Genomic DNA, 24484 nt, shown 5'->3' with positions numbered 1-24484 from the left:
TGATGCGTCTCTGTGCATGGACCTGCCCCTTTGAGTTCTCTACTCACTGCTCATAAGAGGTGGAGAGAGTGAGCAAATCAATACTGGGCTTCCATCCCAAGACAAAGGAGACACAAGACAATACTGAGAACACATGAGGCTTCCTCTCGAGACAACACCTAGGAGACAAGTAATGAAATGCTCTGAGGTTTTCTTATGCTTCCCAGTTTCTTGTTGAAACTGAAACTTTGACATTTAGAAAAAAATGGGTTTTGCCCCTTCCCCACTTTTCCTTTATTCATGTCTGCCACAGAATTCACCAGAATGAACTATATGACATTTTTGTTCCTTTCCCCATTCTGTAACTGCACCCATCGACTTTAACCAAGCATATCTGTAATCTTTAGATCAACCAAAGACCTTGTTAAAGTTGATGGATGCAATAAGCACCCTTCATTTCGGCTTAAATAGCTCCTTCCATTTAATGCCCCTTTGTGTAGGGATAGCTGAAACAACAGAAGCCCATGGCTCAAAGGCCATCATGGCAAGGCCCGAGCAGAATCTAAGCCATATGGACAGAGGAACACAGGAGCTGGAAATTGATTGGTGACAGCTGTATGTGTCTGTGTGTCAGAAAAGCAAAAAGCAATGAAAAAGCCAAGAGAAAGCCCGCAGACAAAGCAGCAGTCCCCCATCTTGTAATGTAACTTACACACTTGGCATACTCAATACTGAGTGGTCATAAGCATGACCCTGCCAGGGAGCATAGACAGAGTTCTTTGTGGCACAAGACTTGCTGAAAAGGCAAGTTTACCAACAGATGTGGTAGATTCTCCTTCCCTTAAGTCTTTAAATCAAGACTAGATATCTTCCTAACAGATACATTATAGCTCAAACATAAGATTTAGGCTTGATGCAGGAATTTTATTCAGTGAGGCCTGATGTCTGCAGATTAGACTAGATCAGAAGAGTCCCTTCTAGCCTTAAAATCCATATATTCATGAAACTGAACATTAAAACATACTGCAAAGGATTAAGGTTTTGGTAATGGATTCATCAGTACTGTTTAATTGTATTTTTAGTGTATATCAAAGACAACTGAACCCATGGATAACAAGCCTTTTTTAATGTTCATAAATATATAAATAAATAATATTGACATTAGCTGTGTATAGTATATCTTGTAAAAGTGTTTCAGATTCTATTTAACTATCTCAATCAAATGCTTCATATAAAGAATGAAACTGGACATCATTAACAAATATATTTGTAATCACTATTATAATTCCTTCTGATGCCTAAGAAAAGTTATGCTTATGTATTTATATTAGCTTCAGTTTTGTTTTTGTTTAAAAGTAAAAACAGAATATATCACATGCCCATATAGTTTCTATGTTACCTAACACAGTCACCAAACTGTAACATCCTAAATGCATTCTGCTGAGTCAAGATGATTGCCATTGCATTTATCATCTTTCGGCACAATTCCCAGAAATGGTTCAGTTCTAGTTGTACTACGTGAATTTACAATATTATGTTCTCTAAACTCCATAGTTTTTCTACCTGAGAAAGCTAGCAAACTGTGGTTACTACTTTTAAATCTGTTAAGATTAATAGTCATTTGGCACTTAATGCAACTATACTGATCAGAATGCACTTTATTTAGAGTTGTTTTGAATTTTATGAGAGCCTCAATAAGAACTAATTTTTGTAATTCATCTTTAATCTATGTACCATTAAAAGAAAGCCTTGATTATTTGGGGGGAGAGAGGGACAAGCATACAAAATTATGTGGCACTTATTAATTCTGTATTCTAATGAATTGTGGTCTTCCATTCTTAGTAAAATGTTTCTTATTTTAAAAAAATATAAAAAAAACATACAAATCCAGTTCAAATCAGTAAGTTTATACAGCTGATTAAAAAAACCACAAGAGCAAATCTAGACTGTCTCAAGAAACATACGGTACTTTGGAAATGGACATTACCAGGTGCCAAATCATGCCTTGAGGAAGAAAACTGCATGTTAGTGTCAGGGGCTTTCAGAAGATATCCCTCCATAATGGAGTTTTCCTCCACATTTGTTTTTTGGAGGCAAGGTCCCTGAACCAGCAGATCTCCAGAGATCTCAGGAATCTGATACAGGACAAAGCCAACCTATACAGCGCCTGTGTCCATATGTTGCTGCATTCTGACCCTTGGAAACTTTCACCCAAGCTCCCTGTTGGCATGGTTGACAAGGACTGCCTCCTGATGGCTGCTGTCCCTGTAATTCCTTTAAATGGAGTTTCCACACTGCAAAGGAGAGTCCATTCAGGAATTAATATAGCCAGAGAGTCTGTATTAACTTCTAAGCAGATTATTTGTGTAGTTGAAAGAGGGACAACATGATTTTCACCCTGGCCCTCCGTCCCCCTATGCCTGCTCAATCAGGGTATCTCTATACTACAACTAGGCACTCATAGCTGGCCCGTGCCAGCCAACTCAGGCTTGTGAGGCTGTTTCATTGCAGTGTAGACTTCTGGGCTCAGGCTGGAGCCCAAGCTCTCAGACCCTCCCACTTCACAGATCCCAGGACCAGGAACTTTTGCAGGGTTTAGGTGAAGGGAAGGTACAATGCCACAAAGTCAGCTAACCCTAATCTTTCTATGGACAGGAAGATATTGGCTCGCATAGGGTCCCCTCCCCATACAGATCAATGAAGCACAATATTGCCTATGTTTTGGAAAAAGTAGAAAACATCTAACTTACTGTTTCTAATGTAATAAAATCCTTTTCTACTTTTAAAAGTGACCGAATACTGGAATTGTGAGGCTCTATGCTTAATGGCACCCTGATTTCCATATCAAATGTGCTCATTTTACAGGTAAAAAGATTTTCTCCGTCACTGTCAGCCCTGGGATCTGAGAGCTGAGCTCGGTTCTTTCCTTCTCATGCATCATCACTAGTAATAAAAACTCTGCAAGGCAAAATTAAGCTGTTAATGACACTGTCTTCAGAAGGCTTGAACAGGTGTAACTGTGAAGAATTTAGTAAATAATTCCATTGATGAGGCACTAAAGCAGTGGTTTTCAAACTTCTTTCATTTGCGGACCCCTACAGAATTTCAAATGGAGGCGTGGACCTCTTTGGAAATCTTAGACATAGTCTGCAGAAAGCCAGGTTGAATACCACTGCACTAACGAAAAAGAAAAGAATCCAGCTAACTCTCACTTAGTTCTATTGACTCTGCAGGGCTAACAGGAGTAGAATTCAGGGGGAAATTATTTTAGTCACTGAAATCAGAAGATCTGACTCCGGTATACCCTGGGAGCAGATCTGTTGAGGTGAATGTGTCATGATATTTACATAGCCACTTTTCAGGGTATAACCACACTAAGCTTTTTTCTCTTCTGAATTCTTATTCAATTAAAAAAACCTGCATTGTAAAAGGTTATTTAACGAAACACTGAAAAATAGTGAGAAACTTCTGACCTTGACTGAAAAATAAAACTAGACTTTAAACTGAGACTTTTACCATTTTGATTTCATAAATATCAATTATGAAACATTGTCAATTATGTCTACGTAAAGAATTCAGAGGTATGTTATTAGCATTTGAATTAACAAATGAGCCTGTATCATACAATTAATTTTTTTGTATTATGTACATGCAGAGCCCTTTTTCCTTGGAAACAAGCACCTTAACATGTGCTACATCGCTTTATATAACTATATAAACAAATATTTTTGATACAATTCAGTAATAATCCTCCTTAAAAAATAAAAGAAATAACATTACAAAAATTCATATCAAGCTGATCTTTTTTTCTAATGTCATTTTCATTTGACTGTTTCCAAGAAGTCTATATACAGTACATTTGGCTCATCAACAAATTTTTATTACTAAACAAACTGTACTTCTACAAGGCATTAAATAAATTCTGAATTCACCCCCTCGTATTATTTTGGCCCTTGAAAGGAGTGGTGATATAAAACTACATCTTTCAGTGAAGTAATTTATTTTTAAAAAAACAAACACCTAAAACCAGAAACAAAGTCACAACAGTAAAAGAAAAATCCTACAATCCTTACTCAAGAATCCTCTCTACATGAGAAAAATCCATATAAGACCAAGAAACTCCAGGAGTCTGACTGTCCTTTCTCAGGATAGTCATTTTCACCTATGCAAACTGAGAGCAGAACACTACCAATTCAAACTGATCATATTTTACTGCCAGTTTGCCGAAATACAAATGCCCACACTACGTGTAAGGCAGTGAAGAATAGGCCTTAGGAATTTCAGACAGTAATTTTCTACACACTATTCTTTCAGATATGGTAGGGTTTTTCGCATACAGAATAAGTTGGTCTACACTTGGGGGGGGGAATCGATCTAAGATACGCAACTTCAGCTATGAGAATAGCATAGCTGTAGGCGACGTATCTTAGATCGACTTAGACTGACTTACTTTGCGTCCTCGTGGCGCGGGATCAACGGCCACCGCTCCCCCGTCGACTCCGCTTCCGCCTCTCACCCTGGTGGAGTTCCGGAGTCGACGGGGAGCGCATTCAGGGATTGGGGATCTAGACAAGATGCGATACATTGATCCCCAATAGATCGATCACTACCTGCCGATCCAGTGGGTAGTGTAGACATACCTGGAGACTCAAACTTCCAAATCCACAGATATGCCAAGATGCTCAAAGAAATTCCATTGATCCTGAACCTCTGCATTATTCCCTGGGCTTTCCCTGTGCCAGTTAAGCTCTATCTAAATCTGTGCCACCATGGGCAGCTTCCCAATAATGACATCACAGTTGCCACGTCCACCACATATCTGGGTTTCAGTGTAAGCTGGGTAAACCCATGAAAGATAATTTTTGCTGGGCAAGTATTACCCTCTATGGATACATCCTCAGATTTTCAAGGACACAAGGTCATGGAGAGTGATCATCCCTTCCCACCTTTCCTCTACTCCCAACCAACAGAGCACCATCCCAATGTACTTACAGAGGAACTTCTAAGGGGGAAAGGAGGCAGGAACAGGAAGGAGCATGCCACAGAGCAACTGTTTCCCTTCTATGAACATTTCACCACAGACTCCCATTAGTGCCAGTGACACTGGAGAAAAGCACTGGGGCCCAGATCCACTAAGATATTTAGACACCAAAGGCCCAGACTTAGGTAATTAAGTCCTGGTTTTAGGCAACACTACAATCCACAAAAACCCAGCTAGGCTGAGACCTAACCCTGTAAGTGCCTTTACTTTTCCTGTAGAAGTTCCCTAGATGCTTAAGTTTCTGCCTCTAAGGGCAGTTTCCCACCTCGCAGGTGGGTGCCCTAAACTAAGACTATATAATCATTCAGTCTCTCTCTCCCACACCCCACATTACTATTTCTTGTCCTCTTACCCCCACCAAATTATGTGTGGAGTGAGGGAGGACAAACAGGATAACCTGTATAATTACAGGCCTGTCAGTCTCACATTAATCCTGGGCAAGATAACAGAGTGGCTGATAAAAAATGATTAATAAAGAATTAAAGGACAGTAATATAATTAATGCCAATCAACATGGGTTTATGGAAAATAGATCCTGTCAAACTAACTTGATATTTTTTTGATGAGAGAAGATAAAGTTTGCTGATGTAATGTACTTAGCTTGTTACACATTTGACTTCGTACTGAATGACATTTTGATTAAAAACTAGAAAGATAAAACTGACATGTCATATATTAAATTGATTTAAAAATGGCTAACTGATAGATCTCAAAATGTAATCATAAATGGGGAATCCTCAAATGGATGTGTTTCTAGCAGGATCCTGTAGAGAATAGTTTTTTGTCCTGTGCTATTTAACATTTTTATCAATGACTTGGAAGAAAACAAGCCTAGCTCAGGCTTGGTGGATTGCAGCTTTGTTCCAATGATTTTTTAGGTGCTTAAAAGTTAGACGTTGCAATGCCTAAGTCCCTTTGTGGCTCTGGGCCTGGGCCCTCACTCCTTATGTAAAAATCCCACTAGGAAAAAATCAGACTGTGTGTAACTGGGCATAACTCTATTGCCTTCATTGAGGCTAGATTTGGCCCATTATCTCAAATTGGGACTGTGTATTTGGCCCTAAATCAAAGCAGTTCAAGTAGTAGTTCATGTTTTTTGTTGTTGCAGCACTAACCATAATAATCTAAAAACAGAAGCTACGTTGTGTTCAGAGCAACATTTGTGCAATGGAGAGCTAGTCTGTAGATATTTACCAGAACTGTAAAATATTCAACATTCCTGTAAGTCTTAACAGGAAACATTCCCGTCTCTTCTTCACCATCACTCAGAACACCAAAAATAAGACGATGAAAGTTTATTAACTGGAAATAAAACAAGCCAAGCTTCATTGCAGTTATAATTTTCAATATATAGTATCACCTATAACAGGGGTCAGCAACCTTTCAGAAGCGGTGTGCCGAGCCTTCATTTATTCACTTTAATTTAAAGTTTTGCGTGCCAATAATACATTTTAAACCTTTTTAGAAAGTCTCTTTCTATAAGTCTATAATATATAACTAAACTATTGTTGTATGTAAAGTAAATAAGGTTTCAGAATGTTTAAGAAGCTTCATTTAAAATTAAATTAAAATGCAGAGCCCCCCAGACTGGTGGCCAGGACCTGGGCAGTGTGAGTGCCACTGAAAATCAGCTTGCGTGCCTCCTTCGGCACCCATGCCATAGGTTGCCTACCCCTGACCTATAGTTTAGGCTGCTTAAGTCTTTCCATTTTTAAAGGGTCTTTTTTCAGTTGCTTACAACTTTCCAAATTTTTCAGATTTGTGAATGAAATTTTCCAGAGCTGATCTTTGCCCAAAGGTAGGTGTTTTGATTGCTGGGGGAAGTTTAAAATATTTCAATTGAAATAGTTCATCCATTTTTGTGTATGAAGATACTTGAGAAAGAACTTCTGCTATTATAGTAGAACCTTGATTTTATGAATATCCATCTTATGAATGACCAATTATATGAACTATTTTGCTCTCCCCCCATAAAAAAATCATATAAAATCAAAGTAAATTCAAAATAAGTCAATATCCCTTAATGTCTTGATGCCTTCAGTGCACTGGAAATCACTTTGTCGTGGTTTGAACAACAAGAAGGAAGTGCTGTAGTGCACCATACGGCGACTTATGCACTGTACCTACTGTAATTTTGAGATGGTCTATTAACTTTTCTATTTTATGAACTCCTCAATCCTCAATTTAGTTCATAAAATAGGGGCTGTACTGTTTTAAAATGTTTTGCAACCTTTTTTGAAAAGCTCTAGCACCACAGCAGGAAGGCTCTAAAATGAAATTTGATAGAGAGATAATCTATAGGTTGGGTTTGTGCTTATCAGTATTCCAGTGAAATTTTGTTATGGAACATATTTTACAATCCTTACTCACAACGAGTAGTACCTTACTCCACAATGAGCTCTATTGATTGCAATGTGGTTACTCACAGAGTACTATTCTACATTAATACTATCAGTAGAATTTAGCTCTGTACAATTAAATCAGCTCCCAACTTTCTACTAGCACTGCCACTGCATGTAATTTGAGTGCAATTTTATTATCTTCAATGGTGGATATGAAATTTCATTTATATAATGTTTGATAAAATGCCTCATAACACACAAGATGAATAGTGAATGGAACATGGCCTTTCTGTGGCTTCTTTACACCACTCTAGCACTGCAAAGCAGCTGGAAAGCCAGTAGATCCAGCACCCTGCATTCCCATAATGGTTCCTAAGGCACAACTCAGTCCCAACCCTTGGCACAGGAAGCATGTCCAAGAGAAAGGTTGTGTAGCTGGGGCAATCCTGTGCGTTAGCAATCCCTGACTACCAAAACAACCTCAGGAGTCATCAGTAACTAGTACAAAGTTGAGCAGCCCCGAGGCTGCTCTACTTTATGCAGGAACAGAACTGGTGCTCTGAAAGTTCCAGGATTAGCGAAGTTCATAAAAGTGACTTACCATCACCTTTGTGCTCTTCACCTTCGCGTTGCTTCAGACACAACTCCAGGATCTAGGTCAAAGAGCACACATTTTGTGCAGGACATAGCATTTTACTGCTATATACAAGAGATTTTCACATAATAGTATTTCTTTGTTTTTATAAACATTCTTTTACAAATTTCTAGGAAATTTCATACAAAAAATAAGAGCATTAAGCGTGGAAAGTGATGCACCCAAAAGTCAAGAAAAGCCAAGACTAAGTTTGCTCACACAACCTTAACTCTAGCCCTAACCCTTTTGCATGTGCACTATGATACAGTCTTTAAGACTGATTCTCCACTGCCTCTCCACTTGTATAGTCATTTACATCCATGCAAAGTAAGTATAAAATGCTACCAAATCAGAATGAAAATGTTTTACCCTCAATGTTGCAATCTCACTACAGATGTAATGACTACATAATGTGCAAGGTGCCGGAGAATCAGATCTTTATGTCCATAACCACATGCTATTATCCCTGCATTTACTCACACCCAGTGTGCAGGCTAAACAGTATACAATATCTGAGGCACGGATACATTAGTGAATGAAACAGGGTCTTATGGATTTGTGCTTTATTTTTTACCCATTTCTATTTACAATTACCCCAGTGTAAATCTGGAGTAAAACCAAATTTACACAGGTGTTTACTGAAAGTATATTTAGTCCCTCTGTGTACAGGATAGATGGCATGTGGTGAATGAGGAAAACATCAGAGGACCTGCAACTCATTTAGCATGCAGTCTGCATGATGTACAGTGAATGAGGCAGAGGATTTCTCACTGAATAAGGAGTATAAAAATAAATATTGAACAGCTGCTTCATTCCCAGTGCACCATCCAACCTGTATACAAAGGGCCAGATCCTCAGTGCAAATCCGATCTACATCAGCTGAGGATCTGGTCCTAAATCAGGCAGGTATCCTGAGGAAATAATAATACATGATATATATTAAAGACTAGATTGTAGTGCATACAAGCAAGGGGACAGAGGTGTCAGGTTCCGGACTTTTGAGTTCTTCAATTTGCAACATTAGTGTTCTTTTATTGTAGTTTTTTGTATGAAATGTAAGCAATCCATTGTAATTGTTTAAACCATAATCCTGCAAACAGATGTGCTAGGGTGGACTAGTACATCCACTAGCAGCCAGAATCAGAGCCTTAAAAGTTAAAGGTCAAATTTTGCATTGACTTACACCTTGTGCAATCTTGTTGACTTCAGAGCTATACAAAGTGTATGTAATCACAAAATTTGTCCCTAACTGCAGGCACCAAACATCTCCCACTTGCATTACCAATCTTTTATCATTCACAAACCTTGCTAGCGAGCAGGCCTATTAAAACTGGACAAAACCATTCAGGGATAGCATCACATTCCATTTAAAGAGCTACGTTTTATCAACCATCTGTACTTGACAACATTGTTATCTCCTCCCCCAGATACACACTACTTACACTTCAAATCATACAACCCTCTATCCTCTTCTCTCACTCCCAGCAAGAATCTTATATAAGCTGTGACAAGTTAACAAATCCATGTAAACAGATTTTTTAAACACAGACATGTAGGGCTGGAAGAGCTCTTGGGAGGTCATCTACTCCTGCCTCAGCACTGGGGTCTGGAAATCTCTTTATTACAGAAAAAAAAATGCACAATGTATTTGCACGATCTTGGGTATGTCACTTCACCTCTCTCATTTCCTCCATCTGTAAAATGAAGATCCAACTTTGTAAAGCACTCAGAGATCAAATTTATAGGTCCCTTTTTGAGGAAAAATACTATACTATTGCTAGGTATTATTGTTTTGTAAAATATTTTTATAACTCCAATGCCCTTTTCCCACATCAGATGTCATAAAAGTAGCAGGTACAATAGAATCTTTTCAGTCATTAGGTCAGGATAATCACGAAAGTTGACCTCTGTGCTGCATCCCCCTCACCGTCTCTAGTAGCGACTGCCTCTCTTCTCTCCTATTTCCTTTACTTTTCTCCAACAGTGTCCACAGGCAGGTGGATACCAGGGCAGCACTTCAGTTTCTCCCACCCTATGGTAAGAGGGAAAAAGGACACTAACCCCAGACCTGCACCATCACTGCAAAAGGCACCTGAAAGTTTCTCCTTCAGCAAATGCTAAAAAATAATATTCTACTACACTTTCAAAATGGCTGACATGTTCCATTATGCCCTCAAGCAGCTATTTTGAGAAGAGCATGTCTTAGGGTACGTCTATACTTACCGGCCGGGTCGACCGGTAGCATTCGACTTCTCGGAGTTCGAACTATCGCGTCTAATCTAGACGCGATATATCGAACTCCGAACGCGCTCTGGTCGACTCCGGAACTCCACCACCACGAACGGCGGTGGCGGAGTCGACGGGGGAGCCGTGGACTTCGATCCCGCAGCGTCTGGACGGGTGAGTAGTTCGAACTAAGGTAGTTCGAGTTCAGCTATGCTATTCGCGTAGCTGAACTTGCATACCTTAGTTCGACCCCCCTCCTTAGTGTAGACCAGGCCTTAGTGTACTCAGTGGGACTGAGGATACATCTACACAGCCCAGGGCAGAGACTCTCAGAGCACGGGTCAACAGACTTGGGCCCGCAGGGCTCACACTACCACACTAAAAATATCTGTGTAGATATTGTGGCTTGGGCTGGAGCTCGGGCTCTAAAGCTTAGGGAGGGAGGTGGGCTTCAGAGCCTGGGCTCCGGCCCAAGCCGCAATATCTACAGTTATTTTTAGCACAGTAACATGAACTAGTGTCCATCAATCCGGGCTCTAATACTCACTGCCATGGGCTGCTGCCTCCTGTACCCTTTATGTTCCTCTCCATGGGCTGACAGCATAGGGTGCCACCACCTTCATGAGGACAGGTTGGTCTCTCTTTCACTGGGAACAATGGGAGGTGGTGGCCTTTTGGCAAGAGGGAATCAGCCTATGACCTCAGTCTCTTACAAACAATAGGAGATAAACATTTTGTATGTCACTCTCTCGGAAAGTTCTTATGAACCAGATTATATTTCATAACTAAAATTTATGGCAAAAAATGATAATCTTAAATTATCCTTTTCAAAAGCTATATGTTACACCAGTTCTATTGAAAAGAGAGGGAAGGCAAGAGGGGGAAACTCTGTGTGTGCATGCACACACAAGTGAAGGAGAACATCGGGGTCCAGGGGGAAGGGGGAAATTGGAGTACGTGTGTGCACGCAAGGGATGTGGAGAAAGTGGGGGAGAGAAAATTTGGAATGTGTCTGCAAGGAAACAATCTTGAGTGTACACTCTGGCTCAACAAAGCAACTGCAAACCCTGTTTACCTAGCTAGTATACTTTGTGCTGCTCCAGAATTGCAGAAAACAGCCTTTTATGGCTTAATTTGGCCATTAACATTAAAATGATTTAAGATTGATACTTCATATCTTCAAATCATTAGAAGTAGCACATGGTAACATTCTCTGAGTTTCTTGTTTAGTGTTCATATATGAAATTATTAATTAAAAACAAACAAGGAAATTCCCAGATAAAAACTACATTAAATTGGCATTAAGACTGAGAGTACATATTAGTAATTTACAGTTAAATACTTTGCAAGATTGTCCAAGAACCAAACATTATAAACTCTGGAAATTAAGAGTTAAGCTTACACTTGAAAGAAATCCAGACATGTTACAGTATGCAAACGCACAGTTAAGGACACTGATCAACCTTATCTCTGCCCTGCAATGGACCCCATAAGGGAGGGAAACAAATCTAGTGTCTTTAAAAATCAATTTAATCTAATCTAGCATCACAAACACTAAAATGTCTTAATCACAATCATATAGTTCGGGGTCAGCAACTTATGGCACACGTGCCACCTTTGGCACGCGAGCTGATTTTTGATGACACATGGCAGTGAGTTGAGCCACTCAGCCCGCCACCACTCTGAGGTTTCCGCTGCCGGCACCTGCCAGCCGCCAGTCCCACTCATCGTCCGCTGCTGGCCTGGGTGAAAGAACCCCAGGCTGGCAGCGGGCTGAGACCCTGGCTGGCAGGAGCCAGCGGCCGAAACCCCAGAGCGGTGGTGGGCTGAGCTGCTCAGTCACTGCTTTGGGGTTCCAACTGCTGGCCCCTTGCCAGCCGGGATCCCCGCCGCAGCCCCACTCACCTTGCTTCTAGCTGGAGTTCCAGTGCAGGCCCCCGGCCAGACAGGGTCCAGGCCTCCAGCCCTGCTCAGCCCTACCAGCTGCCAGCTCCACTCACTTCAGCTGCCGATCTGGGGTTCCAGCCGCTGACCTCCTGCCAGCCGGTTAACAACTGATCACTCAGAAGCCTGTGTGCAGCTTAAAGTATCCAAATACGTGCCAAACATTGGAAAACTCAGCAAGGAAAAGCAAGGGCAAGGATCACACTAAACTGATAAGATCTGCATTTTAATTTAATTTTAAATAAAGCTTCTGAAACATTTTGAAAACCTTGTTTACTTTACATATAACAGTAGTTTGGTTATATAATATATAGCCTTATAGAAAGACCTTCTAAAAAACATTAAAATGTATTGCTGGCATGCGAAGCCTTAAATTAGACTGTATAAATGAAGACTCGGCACACCACTTCTGAAAGGTTGCCGACCCCTGATATAGTTATTACACAGTGTCGCTACAGGATAGTGTCATTCAGCCAATGACAACACAGCCCCTGCTGAAACCACAGAATGGAGACTACCAGAATAGGGCTTGGGGAAGTTGTCCTTGCAGGATGGCTACTGCCTGAATGCGTCTTGGGGGGTAGATAGCTCACCATCAGATCAACTGGGGTTGGGAGGTGTCACGGAGTCCCTGGGCAATGCTCTGGGACTGCTTCCCACCAAGCCAGTCAGGACTTTGGAGAACCTCCTCTCCCTTGGAGCAGACTGTCTCCAGGGCAAGAAGCCTACACGGCTTCACCTCCTGGGTCTCTTCTAGGCGCATTCAGCATTTTCTGCCCCTCCGCGCACTTCCCACAGCGAGTTCACCCAGATGGGGTCCTGGGGAAGCCACCGGGTCCTGCACTCCCACTTCGCAGTCAGACGTGACTCTCAGCCAGCCAGTAAAAGAGAGGTTTATTTGATGACAGGAACACGGTCTAAAACAGAGCTTGTAGGTACAGTGAACGGGACCCTTCAGCTGGGTCCATTTTGGGGGGCAGTGAGCCAGACACCCACGTCTGCACTTCACTCCTCGTCCTCAGCCAGCTCCAGACTGAAAACTCCCCCAGCCCCTCCTTTCTGGCCTTTGTCTCTTTCCTGGGCCAGCAGGCCACCTGATCTCTTTGTCTCCAACACCTTCAGTGGGCATCTTGCAGGGGAGGGGCCCAGGCCATCAGTTGCTAGGAGACAGAGTGTCAGGCACTGGCCAGACCGGACAGTCTCTGTGCAAAAGAATTAATGGACACAAATCTGACATCAGGAATCATAACACTCAAAAACCAGTAGGAGAACACTTTAACCTGTCTGGTCATTCAATGACAGACCTGCGGATGGAAATTTTGCAACAGAAAAGCTTCAAAAACAGACTCCAGCAAGAAGCTGCTGAGTTGGAAATGATGTGCAAATCAGATACAATCAACTTAGGCTTGAATAGGGACTGGGAATGGCTGAGCCATTACAAACATTGAATCTATCTCCCCTTGTAAGTATTCTCACACTTCTGTCTGTACTGGGCTTGATTATCCCTTCAAAAAAGTTTTTTTTCTCTTACTTAATTGGCCTCTCAGAGTTGGTAAGACAACTCCCACCTTTTCATGCTCTCTGTATGTGTATATATATCTCCTCAATATATTTCCATTCTATGCATCCAAAGAAGTAGGCTGTAGCCCACGAAAGCTTATGCTCAAATAAATTTGTTAGTCTCTAAGGTGCCACAAGTACTCCTGTTCTTTTTGCGGATACAGACTAATACGGCTGCTACTCTGAAATCAGGCATTTATGTACACTGGCCCTTTGCTCTTTAGCAACCATACACCCTTATCCACCATCTAGATACTTAAGAACCGCATAGAGGACACTGAGGCACCAACATTGTATTCAGAGAAAACAGTAAGAACGTTCCCATTTCGTCACAGGAGGCATCACCCTTGCACAATCCATAAGCCCCCCAAACCAATCTCCCTTGAGAGGATGCCTCCTAGAAAACTCTGCAAAATGAACTTTTTCTGTGGGACTGTATGATCTGGCCTCATTATGTACCTACACTATTAACCCTATGAATTTAGTATGATTCAAGGGAACTGGAAGTTTATATGGATAAAATGAATATTCAGTTGTATCAGTTAATGTAAACAAAATGTTTTGGAAGGGATAAAAACTTCAGGTATCAGGATTTAAAACAATATACTATTGGGGATTAGGAGGGGACTTCCACTGGGGGTATCGCACATCTACCTGCTGTAGGGTTCTTTCACCTTCCACTGAGGTTTTGGGTGCTGACAATGGCCAGAGAGAGGATACTGGACTAGAGAGATCAGAGGTCTGTGTTCCTTAACCCAAATATGAATTTCCAACATTTTCTGTATGTCTAGACTAAATATATAATTGTCTGCATGCTCAATTCTATATTCCTTATGCAAGGAAAAACTCATGTTCTCCCCAATGGGAGACTTTCTTGCATAAACAATATCGACTCTATGTCTGATAAGTGTTCATCTTCATTCCCATTCAATCTTCTCCAAACTGCATCATGCCTAGCAACCAATCTCTTGCAAAAGTAATAAAAGCCATAATATCCCTATTAATGGTCTTTCTGAACTCAAGAGATTTGCAGTGTCATAAATGTGATCGTCCAAGATCTTAACATGAGATTTATTCCCACAGCTAACTGGTCATTTCTACATACTGTGTCAGGGCTGTGGGCAGCCCGTGTGCACAGTTACCAAGTCAGGAGACAAGTAGCAGGGTCTGAGTCAGGCACCAAGTTGCAGATAGCAGGCAAACAGCAGAGTCGGGATCGAACTGGTTCAGGTTACCAGGAAGTCAGGGTCAGACAGCAGGTAAACAGCAGAGTCAGGGACAACCGGGGTCAGAAGCTGGAGTCTAGGGTCCACAGCAAGACAAAGTCTGGAGTGGAAGCAAGCAGTCTGCATCATTGCTCAGACAGCTTCCCATAACAGCTTCCGGGTTTCTATACTGGCATAAGCCAATCAGTAGACTGTGAGGGGCTGCCACTCAGGCCCTTCTGGGCAGTACTTCCTGCAGTGCCTAGCTTCACAGGGTCTTCCAGTGGAAATACAGCCTAAATTTCCAATGGTGATGCGGAAGCATCAGGAGCCTAGCACCACTATAGTTCTAGGTTCTAGTCCTGCAGGGGTGTTGCTGGTCCAGACTTATTCAGGTGAGTCCTGTGGAATTCACCACCAGGTGAGTGGCAAGGACATGGGAAGCAGGTTCCTAAGTGTGCTTCTCAGGGCCATAGTCTTCCCAGTCCACCAGATAGTACAGGCATCCATCAGGAATCAAGGATGGCATGCACTTTTTACTCCTTGTGACCCTGGATTTCAACCATGGAAGTAGTGGTGTGGTTCAATCAGGGAAGGTGCATTTCTCTAATTGGGCATAAAACTGTGTCTCCAGGACAGACCAGACATGATGCTGCTCAGGGTTCTCAGAAAACACCAGTATATCATCAAGGCAGATTATCACATATGGCCCAGGATGCAGGGCCAGCTTTAGGCCAGTTCCACCAATTCCCCCGAATCGGGCCCCGCACCCAGTGGCAGAGCTGCTGGGGCGTGGGACAAGTGGCCGAGAATTCCTTCCCTGGCTAGAGGCTCCTTTTTAATTTTTACTCACCCGGCAGTGCTCTGGGTCTTCGGTGGCAGGTCCTTCAATGCCACCGAAGACCCGGAGCGAGTGAAGGACCCACCGCCTTAGACTCGGACCGCTGCCCGGTGAGTACAAGCCCCACATGTTTTTTTACCTTTTTTTTTTTTTTTTTGGTCATCCCTGCCGGGGCTCCGTCGAAACTGTTCAAATCGGGCCCCGCGCTTCCTAAAGTCGGCCCTGCCAGGATACTCCTGAACACATCATTTTCAAAATGTTGACATGTTGCAAAGGCACTGGTTAAACCAAATGGCATTACTAAGTATTCAAAGTGCCCATATTAGGTAAGAAAAATGGTTTTCCACTCATTCTTAGGTCTTATGCGCACTAGATTGTATGCCCCCTGAAGATCTAGTTTAGTGAAGAAGCTGGCAGTCCTCAGGCAGCCCAATAATTCTGGGATGAGGGGCAGGGGGAACTGGTTACAAATCTGATACCTGCTGGTCCCTGGTTCAATGCATGATAATCTATGCAGAAATGTAGTGACCCACTCTTTTTTCACACAAAGAGGACTAGTGCCACATTGGAGAGGTGGATCTCTGAAAGAAGCCGTTTGTAAGATTTTTTTGGATATATGCACGTAGTGCCTCTAACTCTGGCTCAGACATAGTGTATATCCATCCGCGTGGCACCTTTGCCCTTGTTTGTAGGTCTATTGGATAATTGTCGTCCCTGTGTGAGGGTTGTGAATCCATGTTTTTCTTTTCAAATACATTCAGGTAGTCTCAGTATTTGTCGGGGAGGTTGAGGTTCTGGTCTGGAATCACTGCTTCTGGTTAGCCCCCCACCTTCTGGGGTCTCACTTCTGAAGGTCTTATTTACTCCTGGGGCCCTAGCTGCAGGTCAACTGGGGGTTAGTTGATTTGTTGGAAGCAAGCTTTCTGGCTATATTTGGAGGAGAAGCTAATGCTTCACCGCCACCAGGAGATACACAGGTCATGCAGCTCCAACCAAAGAATACCAAGAATTATTGGAAAGAATGGAGAGCAGATCATATCAATGCATATTATTTTTGGTGCCCTATTACTATAGTTTCTAAGTGGACAGTTTCTCGGATCATTGGTCCTGATGATAGGAGGAACCCATCAATCATTTCCACCAGGTCTAGTGTGGGTTTGGCAATGGTTTGGACTGCCTTCGCACCTACAAAGTTGGCTAAGGACCTACAAAGTTGGATAATAATCCTGGAGTCTATTATCATTAGTTGCAGGGGATCTGCTGTGCCTGCCCATAGTCTGCAACCGCAGTAGCAACTGGAAATGTGGGGACAGCCTATGGTTCCAGACAGGGTTCTACTTGAGGGTTGGTTCCAGAGCATGGAGCTCTAGTGATGCCCAGGCTGTACGCCATCCTAGCAGGCTTGGGCTGCTCCATTTCCCCAGCTCTTTCAAGTGGGACAAGAGGCAAGGGCATGTCCTAGCACACTGCAGCTGACATTCTTTCTCCTTTGGGGCAGTTGTCGGTGACCTACATGGATTCAGGACTCAGCTCTACAGGCTTTGTTGTACAGGGTGGGCACGGGATTTCTTTCCTCTTTACATGCAGCCAAGAGTCAACGCACAAGGCAAGATTAATAAAAGCCTCTAGGAATGTGGGTTTTTTAACATGGGCTAGCTCATTTTTCACATCCTAACTGACTCCCCACCAGAACTGGTATAGTTGGGCTGCTCCATTTCATATGACATCAACCACAAGCCATCAGAAAAAAGCAGCACAGGAGGTGGCTGGCCTTTGCCCCGGCAGCTTCCAGGGGGCAGCCTCTGAAGTGGACACGATGTAGGTCATCAAAGATGGCTGAGAAGGCTTGCAGGCAGGAGTCCAAGTCAGAAAGTACTGGGCTGTTCTGCTCCAACAGGAGGAAGCCCAATTGAGCACTTCACCAATGAGCATGATAACTACTAGCTCCACCTTTATCTGATCTGTAGGGTACATTCGGGGGCACAGCAGGAAGAGCAGCCAGCATTAGTTCAGGATCCTCCAGAATTTCCAGCAATCCCCATCAAACCATTCTGGCAGCAACATTGAAAGGGCCAGTTGCTTCTCCCTGTGAGCATGCTAGCTGCTCATGTACAGTCTCTGGGGGGGGATGGGCAAAGGTGGTCTGAGCAAACTGTCAGGACCAGGCCATGGGAAGCCTGTGCACCTTGGTCAACTACCCAGCTGCAATCAGGAAACAAGTAGCAGAGTCAGGGTTGAGCCGGGTCTGGATACCAGGAAGTCAGAGTCAGGCACCAGCTTACAGACAGCAGGCAAATAGCAGAGTTGGGAACAAACCAGGGTCAGAGGCCGGAGTCTAGGATCCACAGCAAGACAGGGTCTGGTTTGGAAGAAAGGAGGACATATGCATCATTGCTCAATCAGCTCCCAGTAGTGGCTTCTGGGTTTATATACCAGCATGAGTCAATAGGTGGGGCTGCAAGAACCATCAGTGGTGCAGAACCCGTGTGCTCCCTGGTTCTAGTACAACAGGTTCTTACATACTGTGGACGGTGGCTTGTACTCACCTGTGAATATCTGTTAGGAAAGCACCTATTTAATACGATGGCAAAATATAAGAGACTATGACCCTTATTCCAAAAAATCAGGTTAATTCTATGCCACTAACATCAATTTGAGCTTTACTATCAGGGGTGTCATTTCAGAAAAATTCTGTGGGTAAAGGGTGGGCAAAGTTGTGTCAGCATACAGAATATTCTCTGTCCAAAACAGCATGATGAATGAGAAAAACTGGGCAATTTTTGCTCTCCTAATCATCACACCCAAAGTTGGGGGGAGGGAGTGGAAGACATAATGAAGCATATAGATCCATGAAAAGTCAGGGGGGTGGGAAACCAAGGACTGGGGAGGCAACTGCTCCTCCCCCACCTCATAGTAAATGACGCCTCTGGTTACTACTAACTTCATCTGGATCAGGCCCAGTTTTTGGCATGAGGTTATTGTCACAATTTCAGGATAACTTCACCTGCATTCCCTCTCTGTGGTCCCTTGAGGGCACTTAAGGCTTCTAGCTCCCAGCCATCACCTCTCTTGGCTGGAAATCTATGTCTCTCTCTTTTCTGACTGGGGTTTTAAGGGTGCACAGCTCCCTGAATTACACTGTCATACCTCCAGAAAGCCATTCTCCCTAAAGGCCAGCACTTGTGCATTGCTTTCTCTCCCAGAACCATTAATTGTGTATTACCAGCAGGTACCAGTTATCACACAGCTCCTTCTAAGCAAGCACCTTTATTCTCAAGGTAAAAACATTACAGAGAAAACATGTCAAAAACAATAAAAGTTCCTATACTTATGCTAAAAGCTTACCAGAGGTCACCCATCAGTCTTATGAGGCTCCAGTAGGCCACAGTCTTTCCAACCCTTTTGCAAGGGTTGGAGTGCTTTGACAAAAGGTCCTGTCCATTTGCTGGATCAGAAAGAAGGCCCCAAGTCAGTTTAAACCCAGCCATTTTACACCAAAAGCCTGTTCTTTGTCTGTCTTTTTTTAGAAACCAACAATCAGTCTGAACTAGTATATTGAAGCCTCTCCAAGGGGTACTAGCTCTCTGGAGTGTTCATAACCTAAATGATTCATCTTAATCACCCCCTACTGCTTTTAGTTCTTTGCGGAGCTGTGGTAATCCTTCCCCCTTGGAATTACATACAATCCCTGGCCCACAGTGTTATATAAACCATTCATACACTTAACACAAAATGATCCTCACAGATACTGCACGCGGTTGCAATATCTGTCACAGCTACTACATTAAAATTTTTGATTCAGTTGATCCAAGCTATAATCAATATCTTTATGATATGCACATGAATACCCACCTCCCAAGGGCAGCCATGTAAACTATGTGATCTGTATCTCAGTTTGCTGATTTCACAGTAGCTGACAAGTATAAGAGTGTCAGAATTTCATGTCATTATATTAATACTGTAAAAGAGATTGCCACTGATTCATTATTACAACATTACCTTCATGTAAATTTATCATGCTTGTTAAGAAAGGCAATAGTAATTCAGCTCACAACATTTCCAAACCTAGTGTATTTATATTCTTTAAATCATTAATGTAGTCCCCTACTTTTGAAAATAAATACCAAAAGGCAATTGTGAACACATCCAAATAAAATAAAATATTCAGTTTCCATCTATTAGCTTTGTGCCTAAATCTAATTTACTAATATACCTGATAGACACCCCAGTGATAAGCACCTTCGAAATACACTGAGAGGAAAAAGCCCTCAAATCTGTTAATAATAAAACCAGTATCTTAACTGTAATCTGGATCCTGCAGTTTTTATTTAAGAAAAACTCCCATTCACTTCAAATGGGAGATGTGTCTAAGTGAGGAATGCAGGATCAGGCCCTATAATTCTGAAGTATGAGTCAGCTTTTATGTTCTACACCTAAATGAAGACACAGTAAAGGAACGAAAAATGAAACCATTTTAAAAGATTAGCTAAACTGTTGCTCTATCTGTCCTTAGCCTGCAGCCCATAAAAATCCAAATTTGCCATTTGCTTTAATGGGAGTTTTGAGTGAGCAAGGGCTGTAGGATCAGGACCTCAGACATGCAGCTAAAAAAACTTACCTATTCCAGTTGAATAATATTCAATGGAAATCTCAAAAGTCTCTGTAGGAGTAACTTGAAAAAAGGCAAATTTTAGATTCTATGATCCTTTCTTTATTTTTACTTTTGCAACATTTCTCTTGCATTGGTTTATGGTACAAATTATTACTCTAAGCCTGCACCTTGTAGAATGCGGGTGGACTGCTGTGCCCATGTGAAGCCCCACTGACTTCAGTGAGGGCCTGCGTGAGCACAGTGGTCCATTCACGAGCTACAAAATGCAGGATTGGGGCCTATGGGTCTTCTGTTGGTTTACTCGAACATATTCATAAGATTACCAAAAGGCCATACAGCAGAATAATTCCTGTCTAAGGATAACCTTTAGGGCAGTGTATTTTTTTATCACCACATATTTATGGAATATTTTGACAAGTTTGCTTTTATTGCATCTATATGTTTTGATCAAAGGAAGTACCAGTAAATATTTTGTATACTATCAGGTTGGCCTCTGCAGTACCATGCTTTTATAAGCAAGTGCTGCTGCAGCCTAAAGCTTTCATGTATCAATATTAACACTCAGCTTAATAATGTTTTAAAAAAAATAAAAAGTCTGCTAATTTTAAAAAGAGAAGCAATTATTGCCTGCCAAAAATCTTCCAAAAATGATGCATTACTAATGTACTCATGTATGTAGATAGATTCATCTGAAAGTAACACCACAGAAATATTTTAAAGTAACAAGTAAATTCAGAATTAAGGCTAAAAATGAACTGACACTATTCTTAATGCACCCTATTTTGACTACATATTACAACATATGACATGTAATATCACACGATACTATTTTGAGACAAATACAAATCACAGGTGCTGTAAGATGACTTCATCATGGAGTTCAACACGCTGAGTTTTAGCCTTAACTCAGAATTCCCTTGACTTTGTGGATTTAAGTCAGATTCTACAATGCTATTATAATATATTTTTGATGATTTGTATTTCCTTTTTATTACTGTAGTGTTAAAAAGGAGAGGCAGGGCTCTTATTAAAATATTTGAAGTTTGACATAATACTGTTTTATTGTATACATACACAAAAGGAGCCAAACTGAACCCTGGTGTAAACAGGTATAATTCCATTAAAGACAGCTGAGTTGCACACAGTTAGACTATGGAGGAATTTGGCCAAAGGGCCTGATCCTGCTTTCACAGAAGGTAATGAATGGCAAAATTCCCATTATTATTTACACAGAGCCTAATCAAAGCTCATTGAAGTAATTTTCCCTCTGGTCCTGTTCCTACTGAAGTCAATGTGAGTTTCTATACTGACTTTAATTGGGAACAGAATTAGAACCATAATGCCCCAAAATGTGCTAGTTGTTTGATTTCAATGACAGCAGAAGTGGGCCCTTAGTTTTAAATATTTATGTTGATACATGCAATATAAATGCATAGTAATCACTTTACACGGTTAAATATCTTAATTTTCTTCTTTTTTTCAAAGAACCAAAAGCAATTAGATTATGATATGATTTGATCATTCCCCAAATTTCAAACCATAGCCTTTTATGCTGACTAATAAAGAAGTATTTTAAACAGGTAAACTTCATTTATTTTTCTTTATATGCCTTATGTTAATCAAATTATTTTATTTTTCAAAGGTATGAAGCAAAACAATAACAAAACATAAAAATAAATGGTTCATCCTTTTTTGACTTTTTGTATATCAAGTTGAGCCAAACTGGAATTTCAAAAACCTTGAAGGATGAAGTTTATTTTGGGAAGATTAACACAGCTTTTAAAACATACTAGCCATTTTTTTCCTTACAATTTAAAAAAAATCATTTTTCCTCTTCACTATTTACAAGACACCCTTGAAAGTTCAACATTAAGGGACCTGATTCTGCAGTCCTTTCTTAGGAACAACTCCCAGTGAAAGTCAACAGAATTCATGTCAAAGTTAAGGACAATAGGATTGGGCTCAACATTTCATTTCTTATTTTTTTTCCATTATAATTTGTTGTTGTAGTGTTGGTTATAATTACTGAGAAGCTAGTACTGATTTGATTTTAGTTAAGAATAGTGCTAAAGCTTTCATTATGAAAAATAAACATGAAAAAGACAAACACAGGGATGAACCTACACTTCTTATTCAGACAAAACTCTATTGAAGGATCAGGTCAACACCTAAGAAAAACAAAGACCAATCAAATCTAATCTTGATACTGTTCTATTATTATAATGTTGCCATAGTTAACAGCCTTCATTGGTAATATTAAAGGAAAATAATTGATCCCTTTTCAATGCATCACAAATGAGAAATGAAAACATTATGTGCAACATTAACTTCAGTGAATTTTACTTTTGTTTAATGCCCTTTCCTGAAATATTACCTGCAACATATTTTATTTAAAAATGAACCCTTGTATGCTACTCTGAATTTCTAGAAGAGCTCGCTTGCACATTTTATTCTCACTAGCTTTCCTTAATTCCTTACCTGGCCACTGTAGTGTTATCAATTTGGAAAATGAGCCTGAGCTCAGGATTGGGCTCTTGATGCTGGCATTAAGAGCCTTATGAATTTGTTGATTACTACAACGGTGCACAGGGCAGAACAAGCATAAATGTGATTTCCATCACTCCAGGGTTAGTACCCACAAACACTGCAGTTGTCAAGTAAAAGGTATGCTGGCATCACATCACCCAGGCCCCCTAATAGATGCTTTTTTCTTTCATTCTTTCTTTTAATTCTAATAGTAAATTAATAGAAAGAGCCACTCCAATCCTTACCTTACAAATCTGGAAATAATCCGAAGACAGGATTTCCTGGATCTCATCTCTGGGTGTCCCTGCAGCACCTGCAGTCCCTCCTGGATGCACGGATCCACTTCCAGCCCCAAGTCCACCACCACTGCTACTGCCACCACCGCTACTGCCACCAGGAGATGAGGCAGTTAAACCATCCAAAACTTTGCGGAAATTAAATTTCTTCATTTTGGAAAAAATCTTTAAAAGGATGTGGGGGAGGGGGGAAAACCAGTGCGCTTCAACACAATCAGGGCCGCCCAGAGGGGGGGGCAAAGGGGGCAATTTGCCCCGGGCCCCGGGCTCTGCAGGGGCCCCCAAGAGAACAGCTGAGGCTCCCGCCTCCGCCCCTCTCCCGGAGCCTTAGCGCATCGAGCGGCGTGTTTCCGGCGGGGCCCCCGAGCCCCGCCCCGCTCCGAGCCGCGTGGTCAGGGGGCGGGGCTGCGATCTGCGGGCTGGGCTCAGCTGCCTCCGCTCGGCCTGGAGCTCCCAGCCCCGCCCCCTCCCCACGCGGCTCGGAGCGGGGCGGGGCTCAGGGGCCCCGCACGCTGCCGCTGTTCCGCGAGGCGCTGAGGCTGCCGGGGCGGGGCCGGGGGTTGGCTAAGGGCAGGAGCCCTGGGGACAGTCAGGGCACAGGGAGGGGCGGCCAGGGGCAGGGAATGGGGGTTGTGTGGGGGTTGTGTGGGGGCGGCTAGGGGTTGGGGCAGACAGGGAGCAGGGTGGGGTCCCAGGGTGGTGGTTGGGGGTCTCTGGGGGACAGTGAGGGGCAAGGAGCAGGATGGGGCAGGGATTCTGAGGGGGGCAGTCGGGGGCAGGAAGTGGGTGGGGGTCGGATAGGGGGCAGGGCCTGGCTGTTTGGGAGGCACAGCCCTCCCTACCCTAAAGCTCATTCAGCTGTTTGAGGCTTGCAGAAGAGCCAAGCTGTGAGCTTTTCCATTAGGGCTACCAGCCCTTTCACTTCTCAAATGCCAAATTATAGTCTACATGTAATTTCAGTGCCATGGGGAGATTAATGTCAGGGGAGGGGAGCTTCATTTAAAATTAGCCAGTGGGGGGGAAGGATCACATGAGAAGAACAATATCTTTCCCAACCCTACCAAGCGAGACCCCCCCCTCCCCTGCATACCCTTAGGCTTCAGAGGGGTTAATTCAGTGGTTCTCAAACTTTTGTCCTGGTGACCCTTTCACATAGCAAACCTCTGAGTGAGACACCCCCCCCTTTATAAATTGAAAACACTTTTTTATATATTTAACACTATTATAAATGCTGGAGGCAAAGCGAGGTTTGAGGTGGAGGCTGACAGCTCATGACCC

At 42.3% G+C, this 24484-nt stretch overlaps 1 protein-coding gene across 8 annotated transcripts in view; it reads right to left on the bottom strand.

Annotated features, from left to right (window-relative positions):
- The window catches only part of STXBP5L (syntaxin binding protein 5 like), a 412558-nt gene extending 388972 nt beyond the window's left edge, over window positions 1-23586 (bottom strand). For 5 of the 8 annotated variants that reach the window (XR_005597541.1, XM_039534539.1, XM_039534550.1 and 2 more), the window contains exon 1: window positions 23156-23585. Coding sequence is in view for 6 of the 8 variants with exons in the window: in XM_039534539.1 (XP_039390473.1) it covers window positions 23156-23359 (204 nt within the window). In the remaining 2 variants the exon portion in view is untranslated. Of the gene's footprint in view, window positions 1-7963; window positions 8016-23155 lie in introns of all 8 variants that reach the window. The other 3 variants (XM_039534579.1, XR_005597546.1, XM_039534570.1) reach the window with 3 other exon arrangements.
- Window positions 23587-24484: the final 898 nt, after the last annotated feature.

This window comes from Mauremys reevesii, linkage group 1 (genome assembly GCF_016161935.1).
Source record: "Mauremys reevesii isolate NIE-2019 linkage group 1, ASM1616193v1, whole genome shotgun sequence".
NCBI lineage: Eukaryota > Metazoa > Chordata > Testudines > Geoemydidae > Mauremys > Mauremys reevesii.
This window is presented reverse-complemented; position numbering and strand designations above follow the sequence as displayed.